This window comes from Arvicanthis niloticus, chromosome 24 (assembly GCF_011762505.2).
Source record: "Arvicanthis niloticus isolate mArvNil1 chromosome 24, mArvNil1.pat.X, whole genome shotgun sequence".
Taxonomy (NCBI): Eukaryota; Metazoa; Chordata; class Mammalia; order Rodentia; family Muridae; genus Arvicanthis; species Arvicanthis niloticus.
In genome coordinates, this window is record NC_133432.1 from 1888074 (window position 1) to 1910367 (window position 22294).

The 22294-nt window shown below is 49.2% G+C and overlaps 1 protein-coding gene across 3 annotated transcripts in view; it reads left to right on the forward strand.

The window, feature by feature from the left end:
* Ttc28 (tetratricopeptide repeat domain 28) overlaps positions 1-22294 on the forward strand; it is a 433061-nt gene that overhangs the window by 313634 nt on the left and 97133 nt on the right. For all 3 annotated transcript variants that reach the window (XM_076922383.1, XM_076922384.1, XM_076922385.1), the window contains one exon: positions 2278-2785. In XM_076922383.1, the coding sequence (XP_076778498.1) occupies positions 2278-2785 (508 nt within the window). The remainder of the gene's footprint in view (positions 1-2277; positions 2786-22294) is intronic.

Sequence of the window (22294 nt, forward strand, 5' to 3'; positions counted from 1 at the left end):
TTCCTCTCCTTGTGCCCAGAGAGCTTCAGTGAGGCAGCTCCCGAGTCTTCCTGGCATTTAGAGAAATGAAGAACCAGAAGCACAGATCTCTGGGCCCTCATTTGGAGTTGCCATAAACCAGAAGTTTCCAAGCACAGTGGCACCTGGGGTGTTGTGCCTGCCCGAGCCATATAAATCTGTCTGTGCAGTGTTCAAGGGTTCATTGCTTCCAACCAGATCTGTTCTGTGAAGCTAGCTAGTGAATTATTTATGGATTACACATTTGACAGGGGCTCGGGGCTACATTTGAAAACACTCAGCTCCCAGCTTGTTGCTGTGGATGGTAGAAATGTCTGTCTGCAAACCAAGGCTCAGAGCTATTCAGTCACTACGAGTCCCAGAGGTAAGGTCCCCGAATAGCTGAGCTCAGTGTGTCTGGTCCTATGCTGCCTGGCTTCCCAGAGAGGGGCCTGTGCATCCTCCCACAAGGACAGCAAGCCATAGCAGGTGAAAGTCTGAGCATCAGCCTCAAGAGTGAGGTTTAGATAGAAAGGAAGCTGATGCAGAAGAGGGGATAGAAAAGAGAGACAAAAGAGGCTGAGGCTAGGACCTACAGCAAATGAAGAAAAGATTGCGCAGGCAAGTGCTGGTGCGGTTGGAGCAGCAGAAAGCCTTGGTACAGTAGGCTGGCGTAGCACCCTCCTCTGTCCCCCAGAGGCTGACACTGTCTCAGTGGCATGTTGCCTTGTGACTTCACTGCTGCCTCAGCCGGGGTCCAACCAGTACATAAGAAAACATACCTGGAGTTGTGTCTGCTCTGTCTCCTTTGTGGGAGCACGTGTATTGATTACGGCAGCTTAAATAGTTCACTTTGCACACACACCACTCAGAAGCACTGTAAAAATGGTCTCAGCCCTTATTAGCAGAAACTACCTCAGAAAGCGCCAAAAACAGGGAAACATATCACTCATGTCTATGAAATATTAATAAAAGCCTTCGGAAGAGTACAGACAGAGCACATCTGATGAAGGGAGGCCCCTCCTCTACAGGGGCAGTGTGGCGGCACTGTCGGTTGGCCTTTAGCTGGGGGCCCCTGTGACCAGGGTCACTCCTTCATGTTACAGAGGTGGACACAACATGGAGAGAGGGGGGCCACATGCCAAATGGCTGCAGGCAGGCACGTGATGGGGAGAGGAGGGAAGCACACTTCCGAGCTTGAGAATAAAGGGAAGGGAAGACACAGCATTACTTCCCTTTTATATCTCCGCACTTGTCTTAGAGACCAACACTCAAGTCTGACTGCATGCACCCAGCAGGAGGCAGAAAGCCTGTAGCCTTTTCTTTGATGCTCTGGTTTTCTGTCTGCTCTGTGCCTGTGTGGTGTTCTGTACTAGCAGAGTCGTTTTCAACTAAGACCTTTGAGTTCAGTCGTGTTTTTTTTTTTTTTTTTTTTTCCTTTGGCTGGGATTGAACTCGGGGCCTTGCGCCTGCTAGGCAAGTGCTCCACTGCTGAGCTACACCACCAGTCCCATTAAGACCTTGAAGATTTGATATAGATGGCTGGTGTGCAGTATGTTTGGTCCTGGCAGGTAGTCTGTCTCTGTCCTGAGAGGCCGTTGCTCAGAGACTCCAGAAGATAAAGGAAAGCTGGAGTCTGCAGGAGCAGGAGGAGCATGAGAGCATGGGCTGAGGCGTTGACTGGATTCCTCCTCTGATTCTGATCGGGTCTAAGCCACAAGTCACCTGAGGGGGCGGATAGGAGATCAGGGGGTCCTGGCTCCCAGGATTATAGGTCATGGTGGGAAGTATCACGCTCAGTGCCTGCCGTTAGCTTTGGGAGAGAGATGTACTGGGGCACAGAGCCTCATGTGGGCTCTCAAGCGCCCTGTGCTCTGGGCACAGAGCCAAAGGGGTCCTCCAGCGCCCCATGGTATGTTCCTAGTTAAGAGATTGGGGCATCCTCTGATGTCCTTTGTCAGTCGCAGGGGCTAGTAGGTATTTATTTACAGGGCTGCAATAACAGTGACTGTTGGGGATTTCAGTTGAAAGCTCCATGAAACACCACCTGTTTCTGCAGGATGGACTTTAGCATGCCACTGCTCACGAAGCCGTTGTCTTTGGTTAGCAGCTCGCTATGGGGTGTACTTTCTGTCAGTTCTGTGTGAGAATGCAGCCTCCTGATAGATACTGTGAGCTGGATTGACAATTCCAGACAAACTCTGAGGTTTCATCTGCTGAAACAAACCAAAGCTGTTTTCTGCTGTGTTCTCACTTCCCCGGCTTGTCTTTCCTCTCCAGGCAGCATCATCAGCCCTGAGCAGCCTGGGTCACGTGTACACAGCCATCGGAGACTATCCCAACGCTCTGGCCAGCCACAAACAGTGCGTCCTTCTCGCCAAGCAGTCCAAAGATGACCTTTCTGAAGCCCGAGAACTCGGAAACATGGGAGCCGTGTACATCGCCATGGGCGACTTTGAGAATGCCGTGCAGTGTCATGAACAACACCTGCGGATAGCCAAGGACCTGGGGAGCAAGCGCGAGGAGGCCCGGGCCTACAGCAACCTGGGCAGCGCCTACCACTACCGGAGGAACTTTGATAAGGCCATGTCCTACCACAACTGTGTGCTGGAGCTGGCGCAGGAGCTGATGGAGAAGCCCATTGAGATGCGAGCCTACGCTGGCTTGGGTCATGCAGCCAGGTGCATGCAGGACCTGGAGAGGGCAAAACAGTACCACGAGCAGCAGCTGGGTATCGCGGAGGACCTCAAGGACCGGGCGGCGGAAGGCCGCGCATCCTCCAATCTGGGTAAGGGCTTGCCGGTGTGACCCCAGGCCAGCAGCCAAGGCTGCAAAATGGCTGGAGTAGCCACTGTCTTTTTCGGGAGCTTGTGTGGTTTTGGTCAAAAGAATTCATTGCGTATCTTTCCTTCAGCCGTACCCCCCTGAGCCTGACTACCTTAAAGCACATTGTCTCTTTTGTGCCCTGAGAATTAAAGCCCTGCAGTGAAGGGAAGCACACACACAGACACACACAGCCCATCCAGAGAGCAGAGCACCTCTGTAACAGAGAGAGGAGCATGGGGATGACAGGAAGCTGTGAGAGATTCAAGAGTCTGAGGAAAATACAACAGGGACAACTTTAGTTGGTGAATTAGTCCACAGTGTGTCTTTCCCCTCATAATTACGTGCACTCAAAAATAATGCTGATAGTCTTTGCGTGAACGCAATGTCGTTTTGTGAAATGCAATGAAGACATGCCTACAGTTGGTTTGGAATCCAGTTGCTGTCAGGACATTTTAATGTGAGGGCTGGTGTTTGGAAGTGCAGGTTGAGTTCATTGCTGAGCCAGCCTTCTGTCCATTTGTGAGTTCTTGAGGGTTAGGTGGGAGGAGGGGTAAGATGTGACCACACTGGTACCTGCATAAGCTTCAGATGCCATGGGCAGCATCCTCATCCCACCAACTCCATGTTAGCACGTCCCCACCCTTCCCTCCACCTCGGCTGCTTCTAACAGTATTCTTTGTAAAAACCCAAGCTATGGCGTGTGCTGTAAAGGCCTGCAGGTTCTCAGGTGACACTGAAGAGGCTCTCAAGACCAGAGCGAGAGTCTAGGCTTGCAGAAGGACACATTGTCATCAACTGAGTCCACACCTGAGAACTGTACCCTGGAGTCACACACACACCCAGTCCTGTATTTTCATTGGGGCTGTCTTCATAGTTATCTTTGGCTGCATGCAGGCCGCAGGCCCCGGGTTTGTCATGTCCGGGGAAAGTCTGACAAGAACCAAAGTGACAAGTTCTTGGCTGTCTGTGTTCATTCTATCAGTGATCAATATCTACTGACTCCTTACTGCGTGATTAGTCCTGTGTAATTTATTTGAGGGATGTCAGCATCCCAAAAGCTTTGTGTGTTTGAGGAGCTAATAATATATTTGAAAGACAGTGTGCACGTAGAACATTAATGCTCGTCTACTTGCCCTGTGGCTCTGCCTCTTTTCATATCTTATAGTAGTTTATATATTACATCATGCATTCTTACCTGTCCCTAAAAGGCCACATAGTGATGTGTTGCCATGAAATTACTAGGAGGGAGAGCCTGCGGGTAGGACACCCTGGGAAGCCGATCACAAAGTACCCCTTCCTCATACATAGATGGTTTTCTAGATCATTCTAGTTGGAGATTTACCAGTATTTAAAAGGCACACTCTGCTCTTGTTAGTCCTCTGGCTGTGTGTGTGTGCTACTTGTTTCTGCTTGTGTCTTGTATATTCTTCTCCCCCTCACCTGAGTCCTTGCTTTGGCTACCCAAGCTCAGAACTTAGACCACTGGCTACACCGCTTCTTGTCTGTGCAGTCACAGAAAGGTCTTACGTTGCCTGTGAACAGTGCTCTGTCCACCACATGGTTTCTATATTATGTTTCCACTTTCATTGAACTAGAAAAAAATTTTTTAAGATCATTTGATTGTTCTTTGGTCTATTTGTTTAATTTTAAACTATTTGGGGTAGAGCTCAATGGTCAATCATTTGTCAAGTATGCACGAGGCCCACGTTTCAATTCCTAGCACTAGATAGGGGAAAAAATCAATAGTCAAAGCACTGGGCTGGGGGCGTGGCTCAGTGGGTGAGTGCTTGCTGAGGAGCATGGGTGTAGCCATGCAAGCCTGTCGCCCTGGAGCTAGGACAGGTGTGCAGAGAACACATCCTGGGGGTTTGGTGGCCTTCTAGTCCTACTTATGAATGACTGACATGGGGGTGGGGTTGGTCTGACGGATGCTTGGATTGGTCTCTGAATCCCCAGTGGGCCATATGAGATGGCAGGAGACTTGGTGCTTTCTTGTGTCTGTGATGTGGATGCATATTTGTGGATGCACATGTGTGTAGAGTCCAGAGGTTGACATTGGGTGTTCTCAATTGCTGTCTTACAAGCAGAAGCAGGCTCGCTCTCTGAACCCAAACTCACTGATCTGATCTGGTTCCTCTAGCTAGTCTGCCTGCCTGCCTGCCTGTCCTAAGGCTTCACTGCCTCTGCCTCCTGGGCACTGGGGATCCACACTCTAACCCTCACACACTCGTACCCTAAACATTTTGCCCACTAGTCTGTCTCCTCGGCCCTGACTTGGCAAATTTTGATATATTTTGACAAAAATTTTCAAACCTATGTCTAGAGAAAGAAGATGAAAAACAGGAAGAGAACCATGGTCCAGATCTCCTGATACAAAGCAGAATGAATGGGTCAAAATATCAAAATATCTGAAAAAATAGCTAAAAATTGCTTACATTTGATGGAACATTAGATAAAATGATACATATATACATGCATACATGCATACATATACATAATACATACATGCATACATACATACATACATACATACAAGATAGATAATCTGATAGATGCAGATTCAAAAACTGGAAGAAAGAAAATTGAAAGCAAGCCGTATGTATACATATTATAACCCAGATGCTTCAGCCGGCCTTGTAGGAAGTCTCAGAAGCGGTCAGGGAAATAAAACGGTGTTTCCACTGAGTCTTTATCAGAAGCAAAGGATGTCAAAAACACTGGGGGGACATTTGACAGGGTTGTGGGGTTAAAACCTTGGCTGGTCCTGAACTCATTACATAGACCAGGCTAGCCTCAAACACATAGTGTTCCACCTGCCTCTGTCTCCACCTCCTAAATGCTAGGATTAAAGCTGTACTAAAAGAAATAGTAAAATCCCCACCAACCCAGAACACCATATCCAGTAAAACTATGCCTCAAACAAACGGAGAAGAACAGCAACAAGTGAAAAGGAATGCAGGCAAACGTGGTGTACTTCAGGTGAACCACTAAGAATTGCTCATCACTGGCGGAGAACCGTAAGAAATATTGAATAAAGTCTTTTGGACAGACGGAAAATGATACCATATGGAGGCTCGGGTATTTAGGAGAGAAAGAGAGTACCAGAATTAGTAAATACATGGATAAATAAGACATTGTTTTCCTCTTAAGTAATTAAGATGGCTGTTTAAAACAAAAATATAACACAGTATTTAAAAATAACACAGGTACAGTAACAGTGCGGCAGCTGAGAAGGAATACAGCAGGTGGGAGCAGGTGCATCTGCAGGACTGACAGGTATACTGGGAGCTCGTGGGCAATGCAGACTCCAGACTGTGAAGAACACTTGAAGCCTTCAGAGGAACTCCCAAGAAAAACACTGCAAAAAGGTAGAGCTGCCAAGCAAGCAAGCAAGCAAGCAAGCAAGCAGAGGACAAACCAGGAAGTGAGGTTTAAAGGAGCCAGAGAAACACTGGAGGAGGGCAGTGGAAGCCCGACAGCTGAGTGTGATGTTAAATATTAAAAGCAGCCACCACAAAGGGCTGGAGAGAGGGCTCTCTGGTTAAGAGCACCAGCTGCTCCTGCAGAGGGCTCGGGTTCAATTTCCCAGCACCCACATGGTGGCCCACGATCTGAAACTCCAGTTCCAGGGGACCAGACACCCTCTTCTGGCTTTCATGGGTACCAGGCACACACATAGCGTACAGACACACATGCAGGCAAAATACTCACGTGTATGAAATAGAACAATTTAAAAAAAATAAAAACAGAAAAAAAATCATTGCTTAATTCTGTGTTGTTTGCACTTAACACATTAAATAAGATAAATAAATAAATAAGATAAATAAATAAATAAATAAATAAATAAATAGAAACCACGGAAATACCAAAGGAAGGTAGGGGTGGGCATATTAGTGTCAGATAATGGAGACTTTAAGAGAGTGGTGTATCACCTGTGATAAAAAGAGCCAAGGGAGAATTAGTGTCCATGGAAACCAGTTTGTGTCTCATCAGCTCACAGGGAAGTTGCAGACTGAGACCTGTCCTGGGTGGTCACCCACATTACCACGGTCAGTGTGCACTCACTATGTCAAAATAAGCAACGGCAACTCAAGAGGCTGGGATGTTTTATGTTAAGTGTGGATTATCTCCCTTAACGATGAAATGACTTCCTGAGAGGTGGTGGGGTAGGGACTTTGCAGATTGTGAGTGAGTGTTAGCCGGCGGGGGAGCCTCAGAACACAGTTTCACAGAATTGAAGGAACAAACACATCCACAGCGACAGCAGAGGTTTCCTCAGAATGGGCATGCCTAACAGTTGATAAGCATATGTATTTAAAAACCTCAAAAGGCAGAGGTGATCTGAACAGCAGTGCCAGCTGCTTGGCCCCGCCCCGGACAGCCAAGTGTCATGCGTGTGGAAGCTCTGTAGCCTCTGACCACAGGAAGATGAGGCCGAAATTCAGTAACAAGACAGTGAGTGGGGAAACTCTCCAGATTTTAAAATTGTATGTTATCTGCTCCACGCCCCTGCGTGTGAGTGGATGTGTCCCTGTCTGTGCCCACGTGAAACCAGGAGACTACTGATACCCTGCTCTGTCACTCCCTGCCTTGTTGACTCAAGACAGGGTCTCTTGCTGAACCTAGAACCTGCCTTTGCGAGCCTGCCTGGTGACAGCCATATTCATAATGGTGATTGTGGTGGAAGATGCCACTTAAGTGCTGCTCACGGGGCAGACGTCAGCTGACCTCCCAGCACGGACCTGTCCTCTCCTCTCCACTGGCTCTGTGGACAGCACCAGCTCTCCCGAGCAATAGCAAGTGTCGGCAGCTCTCAGAGTTAACACCCAGAAAGGCTCATCAGAGCCACAGTACCCCCATGGGCAAGCACCCCAGCCGTGCCCGGAGACCTGCACCCTCTCTTGGGCGAACCCAGTTGTTTCCTGCAGAAGTGAACGTTAAGACCCATATAGAATTTTCATTTGGTTCTTTAACGTTTCGGGTTTCGGCACTTAAGATTTTAGGAGTTCATTTGTGCTGCGTATTTTCCCGTTTACATAGCCGAGTCTAGATATGGGCTGTGCTTTTACAGCCTTGACAGCTAAATCCACATGAGTCATCTTGGGGTTAGACCCTATTGATTGCTTCTTTTTTTCTTCTTCAGTTTAGTGGATAGCCTCAGACTGTGAGATTTAAAGTGCATAATTCACTGGTTTTAGTGTAGCCGTGGCTGTCAGTGGATTGCCTGTCATTTTTAGCACCAGCACACTCTATGCAGTAACCAGCACAGGAGTGTATCATATGGTGGGGGAGGTCTGCGGAGGAGCGGCCTTCTGACATATCCGTCCTGATAACTCAGGTGTGGTAGCGCTGCTTCTCCCGGGCAGCTGACCCAGCTGCAGTCAGTCTAGCCTAGTGGTGGGTGTCAGGGGAAGCCTTTCTTTCTTTGCAGCTTTTATATTCAGAGGCTGTCATAGTTAGGGATTCCCCTGCTATGATAAACACTACAACCAAATGAAACTTAGGGAGGAAAGGGTTTATCTCATCTTACAGCCTGTGGTCCATCACCCAGGGAAGTCAGGGCAGGAACACGGAGACAGGAGCTGAAGCAGAGGCCACGGAGCAGCACTGGCCATGGGGGAGCACTGCTCGCTGGCTTGCTCCTGCTCACCAGCGCTCAGTACTTTCTGCTATGTCCTCCAGTGTCTCCCCGTCCCAGTGTGGTAATCTGCAGCGGCTGGGCTGAGAGGAAATGCTGCTACCCCGCCGCTGGAAGCCCCCACTCATTTTTAACTTCAGCACTTTGACTTTTGCCCTTTCCCCGCCCTAGGGATGAACAGTGGTCTCCTCAGGTAGAGCTGGGAGGCCTTTGGAGGTTCCGATTCGGTTCACACTGCAGCCAGTGAAGTCTGCCAACCCTGTTCTGTGCAGGATGCTGTCCTTTCTTCTTGACTGTTCTTTGTGTGGATTTTTAAAAAGTCTTTTTTTTTTTCTTTTTTTTTTTTTTTTTTAAGTTACAACAGTGAGGTATACTTCTGTGGAAAATTCTCATGAAGTTGAATAAGATAGGAAAAAGGACCTTGCCCCATCATGTGACATATCTGCCCCACACCCAGCATTAGCTACTGTTAGTGTCTTGGTAGAACCTTCCAGACTCTCTACCACATGCACAGACACAGACATCTGTGGATGCAGGCTTGGCGGCTGCAGCCTGTCCCATGTGTGGAGTGGTGTCACGTCAGTTTCCCCCTGGCTTCCTTCTCTCAGCTTCTCTCCCCAGTCTCTCCATCTCTGTGTCATGATGGCTCCCTTCCCTCCAGGTGGGGGTTCTTGTCTCATTTCTGACCTTTGTCTGTTTCTGTTTATCACCCCTAACCTTTGACTCCTGATTTCTGCACGCTGCTTCCAACTCTCTCATTTCTTACCTTCCTGCTGTTTCCTGTGTCAGGATGCCTAGTGCCTCTCATCCCACACGGATGTTCAGTATCACCGAATCCAAAAATGAACTCCGGCTTTCCGACAGTGGCCATGTGGGCTTTGCTGAGCTGCTGATGACAGCACCCCTTGCAGCCATGTACATCGGCACCCGAGGCTGATGTCACCAAGTGCTGTGAGTCTGAGCTCTCTCACAGGACTGTGTTCCTGCTAAGACCCTGAATTCAGTTCCACTGGGCCAAAGGCAAGTCCATCTGGTAGTGGCCTGGAAAATATGTTTCTTGCGTTTCCCTCCTTCTGCTGGCCACCCTCACATCTGTCTACAGTGCACTAGCCATTACAGTGTCTGACTGACTCTGAAACCATGTTGTCCTCTGTCCTGCCCCAGACCAACAGCTTCCTTTAGAAGGGACAGCTAAGCTCCTGTCAGGCCTGCCTAGCAGACCAGAGTGACACCCCCCACGCCCGGCCATGGAAAGTGACCGTCACACTTTCTAGGAAAGGCCTGTGGGGACACTGAGCAGCCTACCACACTGTCCTGACTTAGCATACCAATACCAGTTCCTGTCCTCCTTCCTCTGCTTCAGCTGTCATCTAAGCTGCCGAGGGAGAATTCTCTTAAAGGGTCTCAGCCTTCGCCTCTTCCCAGTGGCCCAGTGTGTTGCAAGAACCCAGCGGCTGAGCTCTCCCAGGCCCACCATCCATGCTCCCTCCACCCTCTGCATTGGTATTAGGCTCATTTTACAGCACCACTTGTCGGCTGCGGTATCCTGTGTCCACACAATGGGCAGTCACCACAGTCTTCTATTCCTGCCGCCCTGAGCACCGTACTTACGATGGCCCTTCTGACCTCGGCATTTCCCACAGTGGCCATGCTTTCCTGACTCTTAAGTTCTTCTTCCAGCTCTCTCTCTCTGCTCTCTCTCTCTCTCTCATCTTCAGTTCACCCACTACTTCAGAGCGACCCCAGATCCCAATCACTGCGGCCTCTCTTTATAGTCAGATATTGCCTTTGTGTGAACCCTAGTACTACTGAAACACTTGTCTCCTGCTCTGTTGTCTTCAGTTGTAATCGCTGTTATGTGTGGAGTCACACAGTCACCTCCAGGCATTACAGTGCACGGGCTGTAGGAGCCACCTTGTCCTTGTGGTCTGTGTCATTACATGTGGCCCTTAAAAAGAGTGGGCTCTCCGTGCATTTGGCTAAGAACAAGCAAGTAAGACTGGAAACACAAAGCTGTGCCAGGGTGACTCGGAGATCATCAATGCCTTCGGGTAGAAACTGGAGGAGGGAGAGACTTGGGCAGAGCTCTTGTGAGCTCACTTTCCTGCCCCACCCCCATAGTGTCTTCTCCCACTTTAAGGACAATTGGTGAACAGAATGACCAACAGGTGTCAGGGTGACATGGAGAGGACGAGAAGGAAGGGCAGTCAGGGAGACTGAGTCACCAGGTGGAGCTCAGAGAGAAGAGATCTCCAGGACGGGTGTATTGTTTATATCAAGGAAGCTGGGGACCGTAAGCTGTGGTGTCTGTGAGGGATACCACAGAGCTGATGGAAAGATGCACTAATATCACCTGCTTCTCACTTGAAGGAGCCGGTTGTGGCCTTGGGATTGCTGTAAGCAGCTGAGCAGCCTGGACACTGAGTAACCTCATCCTGTGAACCAGGGCTTTAAGCTCTGAATGGCTGTATTCACAGGACAAGGTTTCTGTCACCTGGAAGGTCTGGGTGGTTCTAATTTAGGCACTTCGAAAGCGACTCTCTGGCATGCTGTGGGATAGGTTGGTTGCTCAGTGATGCCCGGATTAATGTCCTCCAGCTCCAGTTGACACAGGTGTTCTCACTGACTGGAGAGCCAGGCGGAGCCGCCTCTCACTGGGACAGACTATAACTGGGAAAGAAGGGAACAGTGACTGTATCTGTCCTCACCCCGGCCCACCCCCACCCTCATATCCATCCCATCTCCACCTCTGTCATGAAAGCGACGACTTAATTCACTACACCTCTGGCATAGATGGAAAGCTGGACCATTCCGGAAGCCACTGACCACACGTCAGGTTCAGCCTACCTGTCAACAGTGTTGGGTCTGAAGGGAGAGATAGAAAGTGTGTTCCAACAAGACTGGAGTTCTGTCAGCCATCCAGTAATCCGTCTGGAAAATAATTCTCCTTTCTTATTTAAAGACATCTTTTGTCTAGGCAGTAACTTATTTGGGAGTGAAAGGGCTCTAAGACTAGTTAATTGTCCTGCCCTCTTCAGTCAGTGAAAACAGTCAGTGAGGTTCTCCCCGGGAAGGGGGGGGGGCTTTGGTTTTCCTTCAGGTGTGTGCAGAGCTGCTCTGAGACACACACTCACTTCCCCTTTCTTAGCAGACAGGGCTTTGAGAATAGAAATGGAGAAAATTATGTTGCCTTTTAATTCCTTTGTTCAAAGGACAGCATCCCCAGCATGGTGTTCATAATCCTTTCTGGGAGTTGTGTTAGCAAGTGTGGGGTGTGTGTTGCTCCCCATCCAATGACAGCAACCAAAAACTGCAGCGACTCAAACTGTGTCTGTCTTCTGTGCTGATTCTGGAGTCTAAGAAAAGTTACTTAAAGCTTCTAAAGATCACATCTGAAAACTAAATCCAGGCAGTCTGAACCAGAAGAGTCTGAATTCCCACGCTGTGACATACTGTCTGCATGCCACACACACACACACACACACACACACACACACACACCATACACCTTAGCGACACACCGCTCATGCACACATGGCACCTTAGTATCTGTGACTATTGAGTAGGCTCATGAAGTAATCACGGTGAACTGTGCAACCTGGCATTCTGGAGAATCTCGTAACAAATTACTTTGTAGGAAAACCGTTGCTAATTATCATTCTCTTCTGTGCTTTTTACATTTCAATTTGTATGTTGGATTCTTGTCAAGAGGAAGGAGGTCTGGCTATATAGGTGTGTCTGTAGGCAGTAATGAATCTAGATCCTCTGAGTGTTTTTCTCTGGAAATCCTCAGAATGACATGTAAGGGCCATATTCAAAGCTTGTCTCCTGCCACAGCCTGTGAGACCTCACTGGAAGTTCTTGGCATGGTAGGGTGGACTCACACTTATGTCTCATGGAACTTTTTGTCACTTAGAACTATCCTAGGAATAAGGGGCTTTGTGACTCCACCAAGGTCACAGGGCAAGAGTCAGGATTGGTTAAGAGTCTGGGTCTCAGACCTCATCTGTCAGACTTTCCATCCCAACAGGAGCATTGCTGGTTATAGGTTGCAGCCATAGGGCACACATGATACCCACCAGCCTAAAGATCAGTGAGCTAGGTTATAGACCAGCCTGGACCAATGCAACAACCCCACTCTGTCCAGCTCCAAGGCAGCAAGCCTTCCTCAGGACCAAAGCCATTGTAGATGTCTCCTGCCCTAGAGAAGGGGCTCAGGATGTCCTATGTGGGCCAGGCCTTTCAGAAAATCCATCAATCCTCACTCTGTGAGCATACAGAAGCTGCTAGCCAGCCAGAATCAGGTCACAGAGGCACAGATAGCTCTGCACTGTGACAGAGCCACCACCACCACCACCACCACCCTCTGTGCAGACCCTGTTATGTGAAAAAAGACCAGACTGGGCAGATTGTCGAAGCCTGGTGTGGGAAACCACCACACCTGAAGATGGAAAGAAAAAAATATATAAAAGAACTAATACCTCCCAGGCTCTAAGACAGATTTTCCCCCCCAGATATCAAGAAAAGAGACAAGACTGCCCCTTCCCTGTTAAAAAGAGAAGTAAGGTACAGAGATCTCTAAAGCAGTCTTCTGATGGCGAACCAGAGGACTTACGGAGAACGATTCGATTCCAAAACATGCAGCAGGCTTTACCCCACACCTATCAGGGCCTGATAAATACTAATACAATTCTCTTGCTCCTTTGGGCCAAGATCTGTCCCTCTGCTTGTCCAGACATTGCTGCTTGAAAGGTGCAGCGCCATGCTAGCAGATAGGTGTTTGCAACGCCAGCAGAGGTGGGTGGGGCAGGGCGTGTCCCGGTCAGAGTGTGCTCTGGACCTGCAGGACACTGCACAAGCCGCTGTTGGAATAATGGATACTCGCGCCTGTGCCAGGTCCCAGAGTGGTGTCTCCAGCAGGCAGAGCCCAGCAGTAAATTAGCTTATGCTTCAGCCTGGCAGTTGGCACTTGGTTCATTTGTAGATGCTAATTGTAATCTGATGTTATCAGCAGCAGGTAATTGAAATGGGCTTGATGAATTACTTAATTTCTTTTAATAGCTGAGTCCTCAAGAACTGAATAAAGAAGATAAGGTGATCAGGAGGAAAACACAACAGCTCCGTCTTTCTAATTAGTGCTTGGAGGTTTCCCTCTTCTTTACACAAATGGTTATGAGCATGTGAGGCTGGGTGAGGCTGTGACTCAGAAGCCCCCCATGGGGCCGTTTCCCATCAGGCAGCTCTGTCCTGAGCACTGAGAACTCTTCAGCTGGGACTTGAGAAAGGAGTCCCAGGGGGACCACAGAGGGCATTGATTTCTGATTCCTGTCAGCACACACACCCCCACCCCCATTCCCGTGTGGTGTGGCCCTTTTCTGAGCACCCACTGCCTGGAAGCAGCCTGCGAACTGGAGTTCTGCAGTTGTGACTGTTCAGGCTCCTGCTGCCCTGACATGGCACCTGCACCTCCCACACATGGCCGTCTCGGAGCATCTGTGGCACCCGTGTAGCCAGCCCTGACTTGGCCAACAGTGGCAAAAGCACATGTGGCCATGGGACCTGCTGTTCTGGGCTCTGCCTGCTGGACCTATGACTGCCCAGAGCTCAGGCGAGACTGGAGGGCTTTCTCCCAGAGTCTTGTGGCTCTGTTTTGGGATCTCAGGTTCAAGACCCAACAGTTTGGGGTGACTTTAGAAGAATTTGCTCTTGCCTGGTTCCTTTCTTTTTTCTTTTTGAGATCATTGAAATAACAGCATTAAGATTGAGCGTTTTCATAGACATTTGGAAGCAACATAGTGAGTTACTGTACTCGGACTTCCTCTAAGTGTCTCCTGATGTAGCTAGCCCTGTGAGAACAGCTATGGCTAGAGGAGACTCCAGGGTTCTCAGCCATGGTGTGACTATGCAAATACCCTTTGTGTAAAGACATAGGATGCTCCTAACAATGTTTTGTTTCTTTTAAAAAGCCATTTTGCATGACTTTATTTTGGGTGGGGGCCTGGAGGTGGGAAGGTGTGTGCATGGCCCACATGTGAGGCCAAAGGAGAGCTTGTGGGATTCTGTTCTTTCCTTCCACTGTGTGGGTGGCAGGGACTGAGTGAACTCAGTCACCAGGTGTGGGAGCTGGAGCCTTTGCCCACTGAGCTGTCTCACCAGCCACTGAGCTATCTCACCACCCACTGAGCTGTCCCGCCACCTTCTCTCATCTGCGCTGTAAAATGTGTTGAACCATATCTTATGTTATATAAGATCTTATATCTTTCTGATTGTATCTAATACTTTCCTCTCTTGCTTTCTTTATTTTGCCTTTTATTTATAAATATCAGTTATATATATTTATGTTGTAAAAATTATATTTGAGCTGTATGTATATTGTAGAAGATTAATAACACCTCACCTACTTCTGTGATAAGAGCAGTCAAAATCTAGTATCTTACAGTTTTGACATATACAGCACATAATTATTAACTACGGTTACCATGGTGTGTGGTATAACGTTAGAACTTGCCCCTGTCTAATGAAACGTGTCATGCATTGACCAACACCTCCTCTTTGCCCACCTCCAGCCTCTGCCTCACCGTTTTCCTCTCAGCTTCCTGAGTTCAGCTTCACCAGCGTCTACACATCGGAGATGCGTATAACGTTTATCTTCTGCACTCAGGGAATTGTACTGACCACAATTCTAAGTTCATCTGTATTGTCTCAAATGACTGGATCTATTCTTCCTGCGAGGCTCCATAGTTTCCCAACGTTTATCTAAACCAGTTGCCTTTATCCATCCGTTGGTAGACACGGGTACTCACATGTGTCAGCCATCACACTCAGTGCTGAGGTAGATAAGAGCACAAAGAGAGAGAGGATCTTGGACACACCAGTGTCACTTGTGTTTGTATGTTTTGTGTCCACACACCAACTTCCCAAACCCAGGCCTAACTTCTGCTTAAGTTACCGATCAGCCTCTTCCTGCTACACACCTCTGTCTAGCCTGGCCTGAGATCGGTATCAGATTGCCCACTGTGTAGCCCAGAGATCACAGAAGTCATCCTGGGATCCCCACCTCGTTCCCTCCCTGCCCAGATGCAGCATTTCCCCTCCCAAAGCCAGTCTGAATGTGTGCTCCGGCATGACAGGCCCAGCGGTGCCTGCCTGGGTCCCTGCAAGAGCTTCTCACTAGTCCCTTCCACTGATCTTTCAGACCGTGTTCCACATGGTTGCCGTGGCAACTCTGTAGAAACTCCCCACTGTTCAATCTCATCATCTCATGTACACTCTCAGAACCCTGTTCTGGGTCCCCGCTGCCCTCGCCCTCGGGAGGGAAACCAAAGGCCTTTCCCTGCCGTTTCCAGTTCTCCGCCAGCCCTCAGCATCCTGGAGCACCTCTCAAACGTCCTCCAAGTGTGGGACAGACAGACATCTGAATTCAGCTGGCATTTCACAGAGTGCCCTTCACCTATGGGGGGGGGGTGAGCACTGACCCCTCCCTCCTCTAAGGTGTCAGCCTCAGTTGCCCTACTTAGTTTATTTCTTGCCACTCACCCAAACCCAATTCAGTGTTCCCAAGCCTCTGGCATTCCTCACATCACATTCGTCTTCCTTCCCAGATACCATCCTTCCTTGTGGAGCTTAAAGCTTTCCTTATTCTTTTATTACCCTGAAGCCAGAAAAACTGGCCTAGAAGCGTCTGTGTTCACCTGCACCTGTTGGACATTGTGCGCATGGTCCTCGTGAAGTATTATAGTTCGCTACAGGCTACGTGGTGCATTCTGAGGCCTGTGGTGCGTGTCTTAAGCTTATTGGTGTCCTCTTAGTCGCTGCTAATGCTAAGGGGTCCCAAATGAGTGTGTCCGATAGTTTGCCCGCTGTGCCCATCACAGAACACCACAGATAATGTAAGTTATAAACCATCCAAGATGGCAGGTAAAGGTGGCTCACCGTGGTGGAGACTGGGAAGTCTAAAATCAAGGGGATGAATCTGATGAGAACCTCCCTGGCTGTTTGTCCTAAAATGGCGAGGCCAGGGATGGCTGGACCAATGAAGAGAGAGCACACCCTGCTGCCAGCCTCCTCACCCCCGCTTCATGAGCTAATCTGTTCGAAGGCCTCATCCCTCAGGCCTTCACTTCGGCAAATAAACTTCAGTGTGTGTTTACAGAGGACTGCAGAGCCACAGCAGTGTCTGTCTGTCTGTCTGTCTTAGTGGGGCAGAGGTGACAGGAGCCAAGCATGCTGGGAAACACCAGGCTCTAACCAATCCCAATCACACACTTCCGGGAGCCAAGCATGCTGGGAAACGCCAGGCATTAACCAATCCCACTCACACGCGTCCTTTCCCTCTTTGATGCTCACTGAGCTCAATTCTGTGTCTCATTCTCCAGCTCAGGTTCCGTCCTGCTGTAGATCCCAGAGCCTAAGAGGCTCATGCTGGGCGACGGCGACAGTTCCCAGACACTGTTGTAGACCTTGACATTGCCTTTGGTGTAAACATCCCCGCACTCCTTCCAACTGTAAGAGGCTCCAATGCCACGGTTTGTTCCGTGTTAAGAGAATGTATATGAAGCTGACTTTGATTCCTAAATATATGCATGTGCATCTGCATGGGGTATATGCAGGTGAGTACAGGTGTCCCTAAGGTCAGAGGTGTCAGGTCCCCTGGAGCCGGAGTTGCAGGAGGTCACGGCGGAAACGTGGGGCTTCTTCAAGAACAGAACACAGTCTTAACACTGGAACCACCTCTCTAGCCCGAACTTTTTCTTTATTTTAACTTTTTTATTTGTACGTATGCTGTATTGTGTTGAGTTTATGCAGTGCATGTGATACATTGTGCGGTATATCATGGGTATGTAGTATATCATGTGTTACACGCGTGTGGTGTATTACGTGGCGTAGGAACAGTATGTGGGCATATACATGTTCAGCTGTGCTTGTCCAAACACACACAGAGGCCCGAGGAGGATGTCAGGTGTCCTGCTCTTGTAGCTGTCATCCTGTTTCTTTGAGGTGGGGTCTCACTGAGCCTCGCGGGAAGCCATTGGCCAGTGAGCTCTAATAATTCATTCATATTCATTCTCTCTCTCTCTCTCTCTCTCTCTCTCTCTCTCTCTCTCTCTCTCTCTCTCTCTCCCTCTCCCTCCCTCTCCCTCTCCCCCTCCCCCTCCCCCTCCCCCCTCCCCCTCCCCCTCCCCCTCCTCTCTCTCTCTCTCTCTCTCTCTCTCTCTCTCTCTCTCTCTCTCTCTCTCTCGGTGTGGGCTCACAGGTGTGTGCAGCCATGATGAGGTCTGGGGATTTGAAATCAGGTCCTCACGCTTGCACAAAAAGTGCCCTTACCCACTGAGCTGTCTACCAACCTAAAACCTCTGAAATGAACTAGAAATACGATGAGCCTGGGAAATAGTCAAAGCATCAGGCAGCAACTGGATTTTATCGTACCATTTTAATTTTATCCCTTCAGTTAGCGGTGCTAAATTAAGCAGATTTTTCTCCTCTCTTCACACAGTCCCTTGCCCTACAGCTGTATAAGGCAGTCTGATTAGCAAGGTAACTAAATAATATATTAACCTTTTGGATCTCAATCCAAGAAGTTCTCAAAGCGTGGATACAATGGGGCTTTTGTGCAAGTTTGAAGAGTGCTAATATTTATGACTCTGGACAAGAAAATCACTAGGATAGCACGCTGCTCATTCTTTTAAGTACGTGAACTTAATGGCCTGTTCTCTCCTGTGTTTAACATCCAGCCTTAGGAGACTGATGCTGGCTCTGCTTTTTGAGGTATTCAAATAACAGGTTCCACAAAGGAAAAATGAAAAGTCCTTTGTGGAAGCTCCACACACCTTTGAAGTGGCTCCAAGTAAAGAAATGACACTTACTGAGTGCCCGGGTGTGCCTGGTGCAGCTTCTTACACAGTGTTCATTAGTGCGTTTAGAACGTGGGCTTGTTACCGTTAGGAACAGGAGCTTCAAAGACCAGGAAGAGGAAGTTGTCGCCAGGGTCCCGTAGCGAGCAAGCGCAGGGAAGAGCTGTGGCTGTCTAAAGCCAGAGCTGGAGCTCTTCATGCTCCCACTGAGCCTCCCTGGAGAAACAGCTAAGTTCTTCAGAAAGCTCAACTGGCAGGCCTAAAGAACGAGGACAGCGTGACACAGCCACTAGGAACCCCAGAAGGGGAGCACAGTTCTGTGGCACGGCTTCCTGTGGTCCTCACTGTCGTCTCCACCTCACTGGAGGTGTGTCTGTGCATCCACCAGGAGATCCTGCCCATCTTCATAGTGCAACCATCACACACACACACACACACACACACACACACACACACGAGTGAAATTAACAGAGACTCCATGTTTAAGACTCTTCGCAGCATAATTAGTAATTTCATGGTGATTTCACGAAGTCGCTTTTCCTGAGGCACTCTCTGAGGCAGCACATGCACCCCCAGAACTGGAGGGAAGCCAGGAGCCAACTTTTAGTCACTAGTGCTGACTCAGCGTGTCCCTACTTGACTTCCACGCATCTCAGGCTGCTGAATGGGGCTGCTCGCCCGCTTGGTGGCTTGGGTGTACACACTCCCCTCCCTGTCCTGCTCCGGTTGCCCTGTGAGGGGGAGCACTTTCATTTGTCAGGGGAAATTTCACTGGTGCTACTCAGAACGTCTCCACAAGCAGTTAAAAAGTGGGAGGAGGGCTCTGCCATGTGCCTAGCGCCTGTGAAACAGGCCCTCATCAGAAGGGCCCCTGTGGCCGAGCTTAACGGGCGACATTCTTAAGCCAGATTGGCAGAGTTGGCCACTTACTGGAAGCAACAGCAGTCAGTAATTGCATTTCCCTTATTCAGATGGTATGTTCTAGCAAATCCATTATGGGACACTGAATAAGACAAAGACAGCTTATAACTCGGCCCAGCTGCTGGGGGTGCTCTGGGGGGACCTATAATCTGCTCTGCGACTCGGTAAAACTGGTGAAGCCTCACAATAAGGAGACCTGGAGTTCAACCAGGAATTCCAGACTGTCGCCTTAGCAAAACAGATGGTGGCCCCCAGGTCGTGGCTCGTCAGGCGAGCTGGCATTGTCTACCTCATGGCTCTGGCACTTCCAGCATGCCTGATGGAGAGAGAATCCACGGTGCCTTTGTGCCCACGGAGAACCCACGAAATTCTGACTGCAATGCAGGGCCCGTGGTGTGGCGCTGGACTAAACCCTTCTCCAGCCCTCATCCTCTGGGGCTTCGGGGTTCCGCTTGCCCTCCTATTGAGCCGGCTGCCCTTCTCCTTCCTGTAGAAAGACAAACTACTTGAAGCATGTGTCAGTTTCTCGTTTTGATTGCCACCCATGCACAAAGGACTCAGTCTCAAAGCAACACCCGGGCTTGTGTGTCATGCCATTGCTGGAGGTGCTGTGCTGTGCTGTGCTGTGCTGTGCCGTGACTAAGGTCACCATAGAACTTAGAATGAAGAGAATGTAGTGGCAGCAAATACTTGGGGCTCTTGATAGCTAACTAACTTTGTAGGCTTGCTGTTTTCCCTTGTAAAATGGGCATAATTATAGCATTCTCCCCCTGCCCCACCCTGAGAACTAAATGTATCTTACAATGTACAAACTTCCTACTTACTGAAGAGTTCTGCTCCTCTGGGAAGGAAGATGTCTCCAAGAGCAGTTTTAGGGGTGAAGTGGGTGGCCTGCTCTGTGTCTCCAGTGGACCAGTGACAAATGGGTACCAGGCACATAAGGACCCACACCCATCACCACCACCACACTTCATCACATGCAGTGAGACATTGTTTGTGTAACACAAAACATCTGCCCATCCTGATAGTGTGATCTGTGGACGGTGAAGATGCTCTAAAGCAGTGGTACAGGCTGGTGTTTGGTCTCGTATTCTTTTGCTCACATCCTCCCAGTTAAAAACATTTCAAATGAAAAAGACCCGCAAAACAATTTAAATCAAAACGTGAATATGGACTTGGTTCTAATGCTGGCCCTACACCCGCCATTAAGGGACCTAGGGATGAAGGCGCTCCATCCTTGTACCAGGAAAGGCCGCCACAAGCAGGTGCAGGGCCCAGTGTCCCATAACTGGAAGAGGTCTGAGTGGGAGTTAGATGGCTAGGTACCGGGCCTCACCTCAGTGGGGTCTGTGGGTAAGTCCCTTTACCTACAGGGTCCGTTTTCAATAAGAAGGGCAATTATTATTTGGTTCATAAATTCTGGTGGTCGAACGACCCTTTCACAAGGGTCACATTAGGTCACATGTCCTTCATATCAGATATTTATGTTATGGTTCATAACAGTAGCAAAATTACATTTGGGAAGTAGCAACAAAAATCAGTTCATGGCTGGGGCAGGGGTCGCCCTAACATGAGGCACTGTGTTAAAGGGCCACTAGATCAAATGTCTGTTGTTCTTCACAAGATTGTCAACAATTCCGCACAAGGGTGTGAAGGCTTGATAACAAGAGTGATACCAGTCCCACTAAAGGAGCATCCACAGGCCAGTGTGGCTTTCTTGTCAGATTTGTTGCAGAGACCAGAGAAAGATACTTCCCACTGAGGTCTCAGCAAGGAGCAGCGAGCACGGCCTTCAAAAGTAGGCAAACTTAGGTCTCCTAGTTCACAGCAAGGCATTAGATTCCTTCCCAACCCTGTCTAGTTGTAGGACACCTTGGCTCTACAAAGGTCCTTAGATCCACACAGGTTCTCTCCAGTGCCCATAGGCAATCTGTGCCTGCCTCCTGGGGACCTCTGCAGGGGTCTGCTTGCTATTCCTTGCAGGCTGTGAGACCTGCAGATGTCAGGGCTCCCCTTCAGATGCCTCTGAGTCCCCAATTCTTGTCTGTCAGCGTGTTAATCTTTGATGCCCTGTGAATTGATGAGGAGCGCTTAGCGGGATCGCGGCACTCGGTAAATGGTACTGCTGTTATTATATGCCCATAGATTTGTCTCTTTTAAAATAAGCTTACAGATGTCTGCACTCATCTCAATTAGCAGACTTGAGTAGAGGGCATCCACTGCCAGCATCCACTTGGCTTTCTAGAAGATTCTCACCAAAGAAAGATGACAATAGCCCCAGAGTTCACAGTACAGCCCCAGCTGTCTGAACTCACACCGGTGACTTCAGAACATCTTCTTGGAAGAGTCTGAAGAAGTTTCCACAATTAGGCCTGGGTGGGAGTGGGGCGGGGGCAGGGTAGGGGTAGGGTGGGAGAGGGGAGGAGTGTAGATGGCAGGGGTGGGAGGCAGCCAGGGACAGAAAACCTGGGTCTTGGTTCCAGACCCGCCCAGGTTTGAATTGTAGCATGGAGCTGTGTGGTCTGGGGAGAGTTACATCAGATGCAAGACAAGGTTAAGAGCTCTGGGTGGGTGTGAGGGTAGAGCCACAGTGCAGGCTCAGCAAACGTGGCAAGGACTGAGATCTCCCATTCTGGAAGTGAGCTCAAGCCACCAGGCTCCTCCCTTAATCTGTCCTTTCACTTGGTTCCCAGGTGATGCCAAGGCTCTGGGGGATTCAGAGTAGTTCTTTGTAAAACGACAACAAAAACAACAAAACCACAACAGAAAGACTTGACGATGTTGACCTAGCCAGAGGAGAGAACCCAGCTCCTTTTATGCCATGGATTTGCTACGAGTTTTTTTCCAGGCTAGTGAAAAAATAACTTTCTTCCCTTATATGGCTCAAACTGTGAGTCCTCTTTTCAACATTCTGGGCCTTCTGTGTGATCTTGTTTTGTTTGCTTCTAAACATGTTTTGTAATAATCGCAGGAGTGGCAGTGTATCTGCAGAAGATCTGCTGGCATTCCCTGCCTCAAGGCCTGGGAAACCCCACCCCCACCCCCCCAGCTCAGCCTGGCT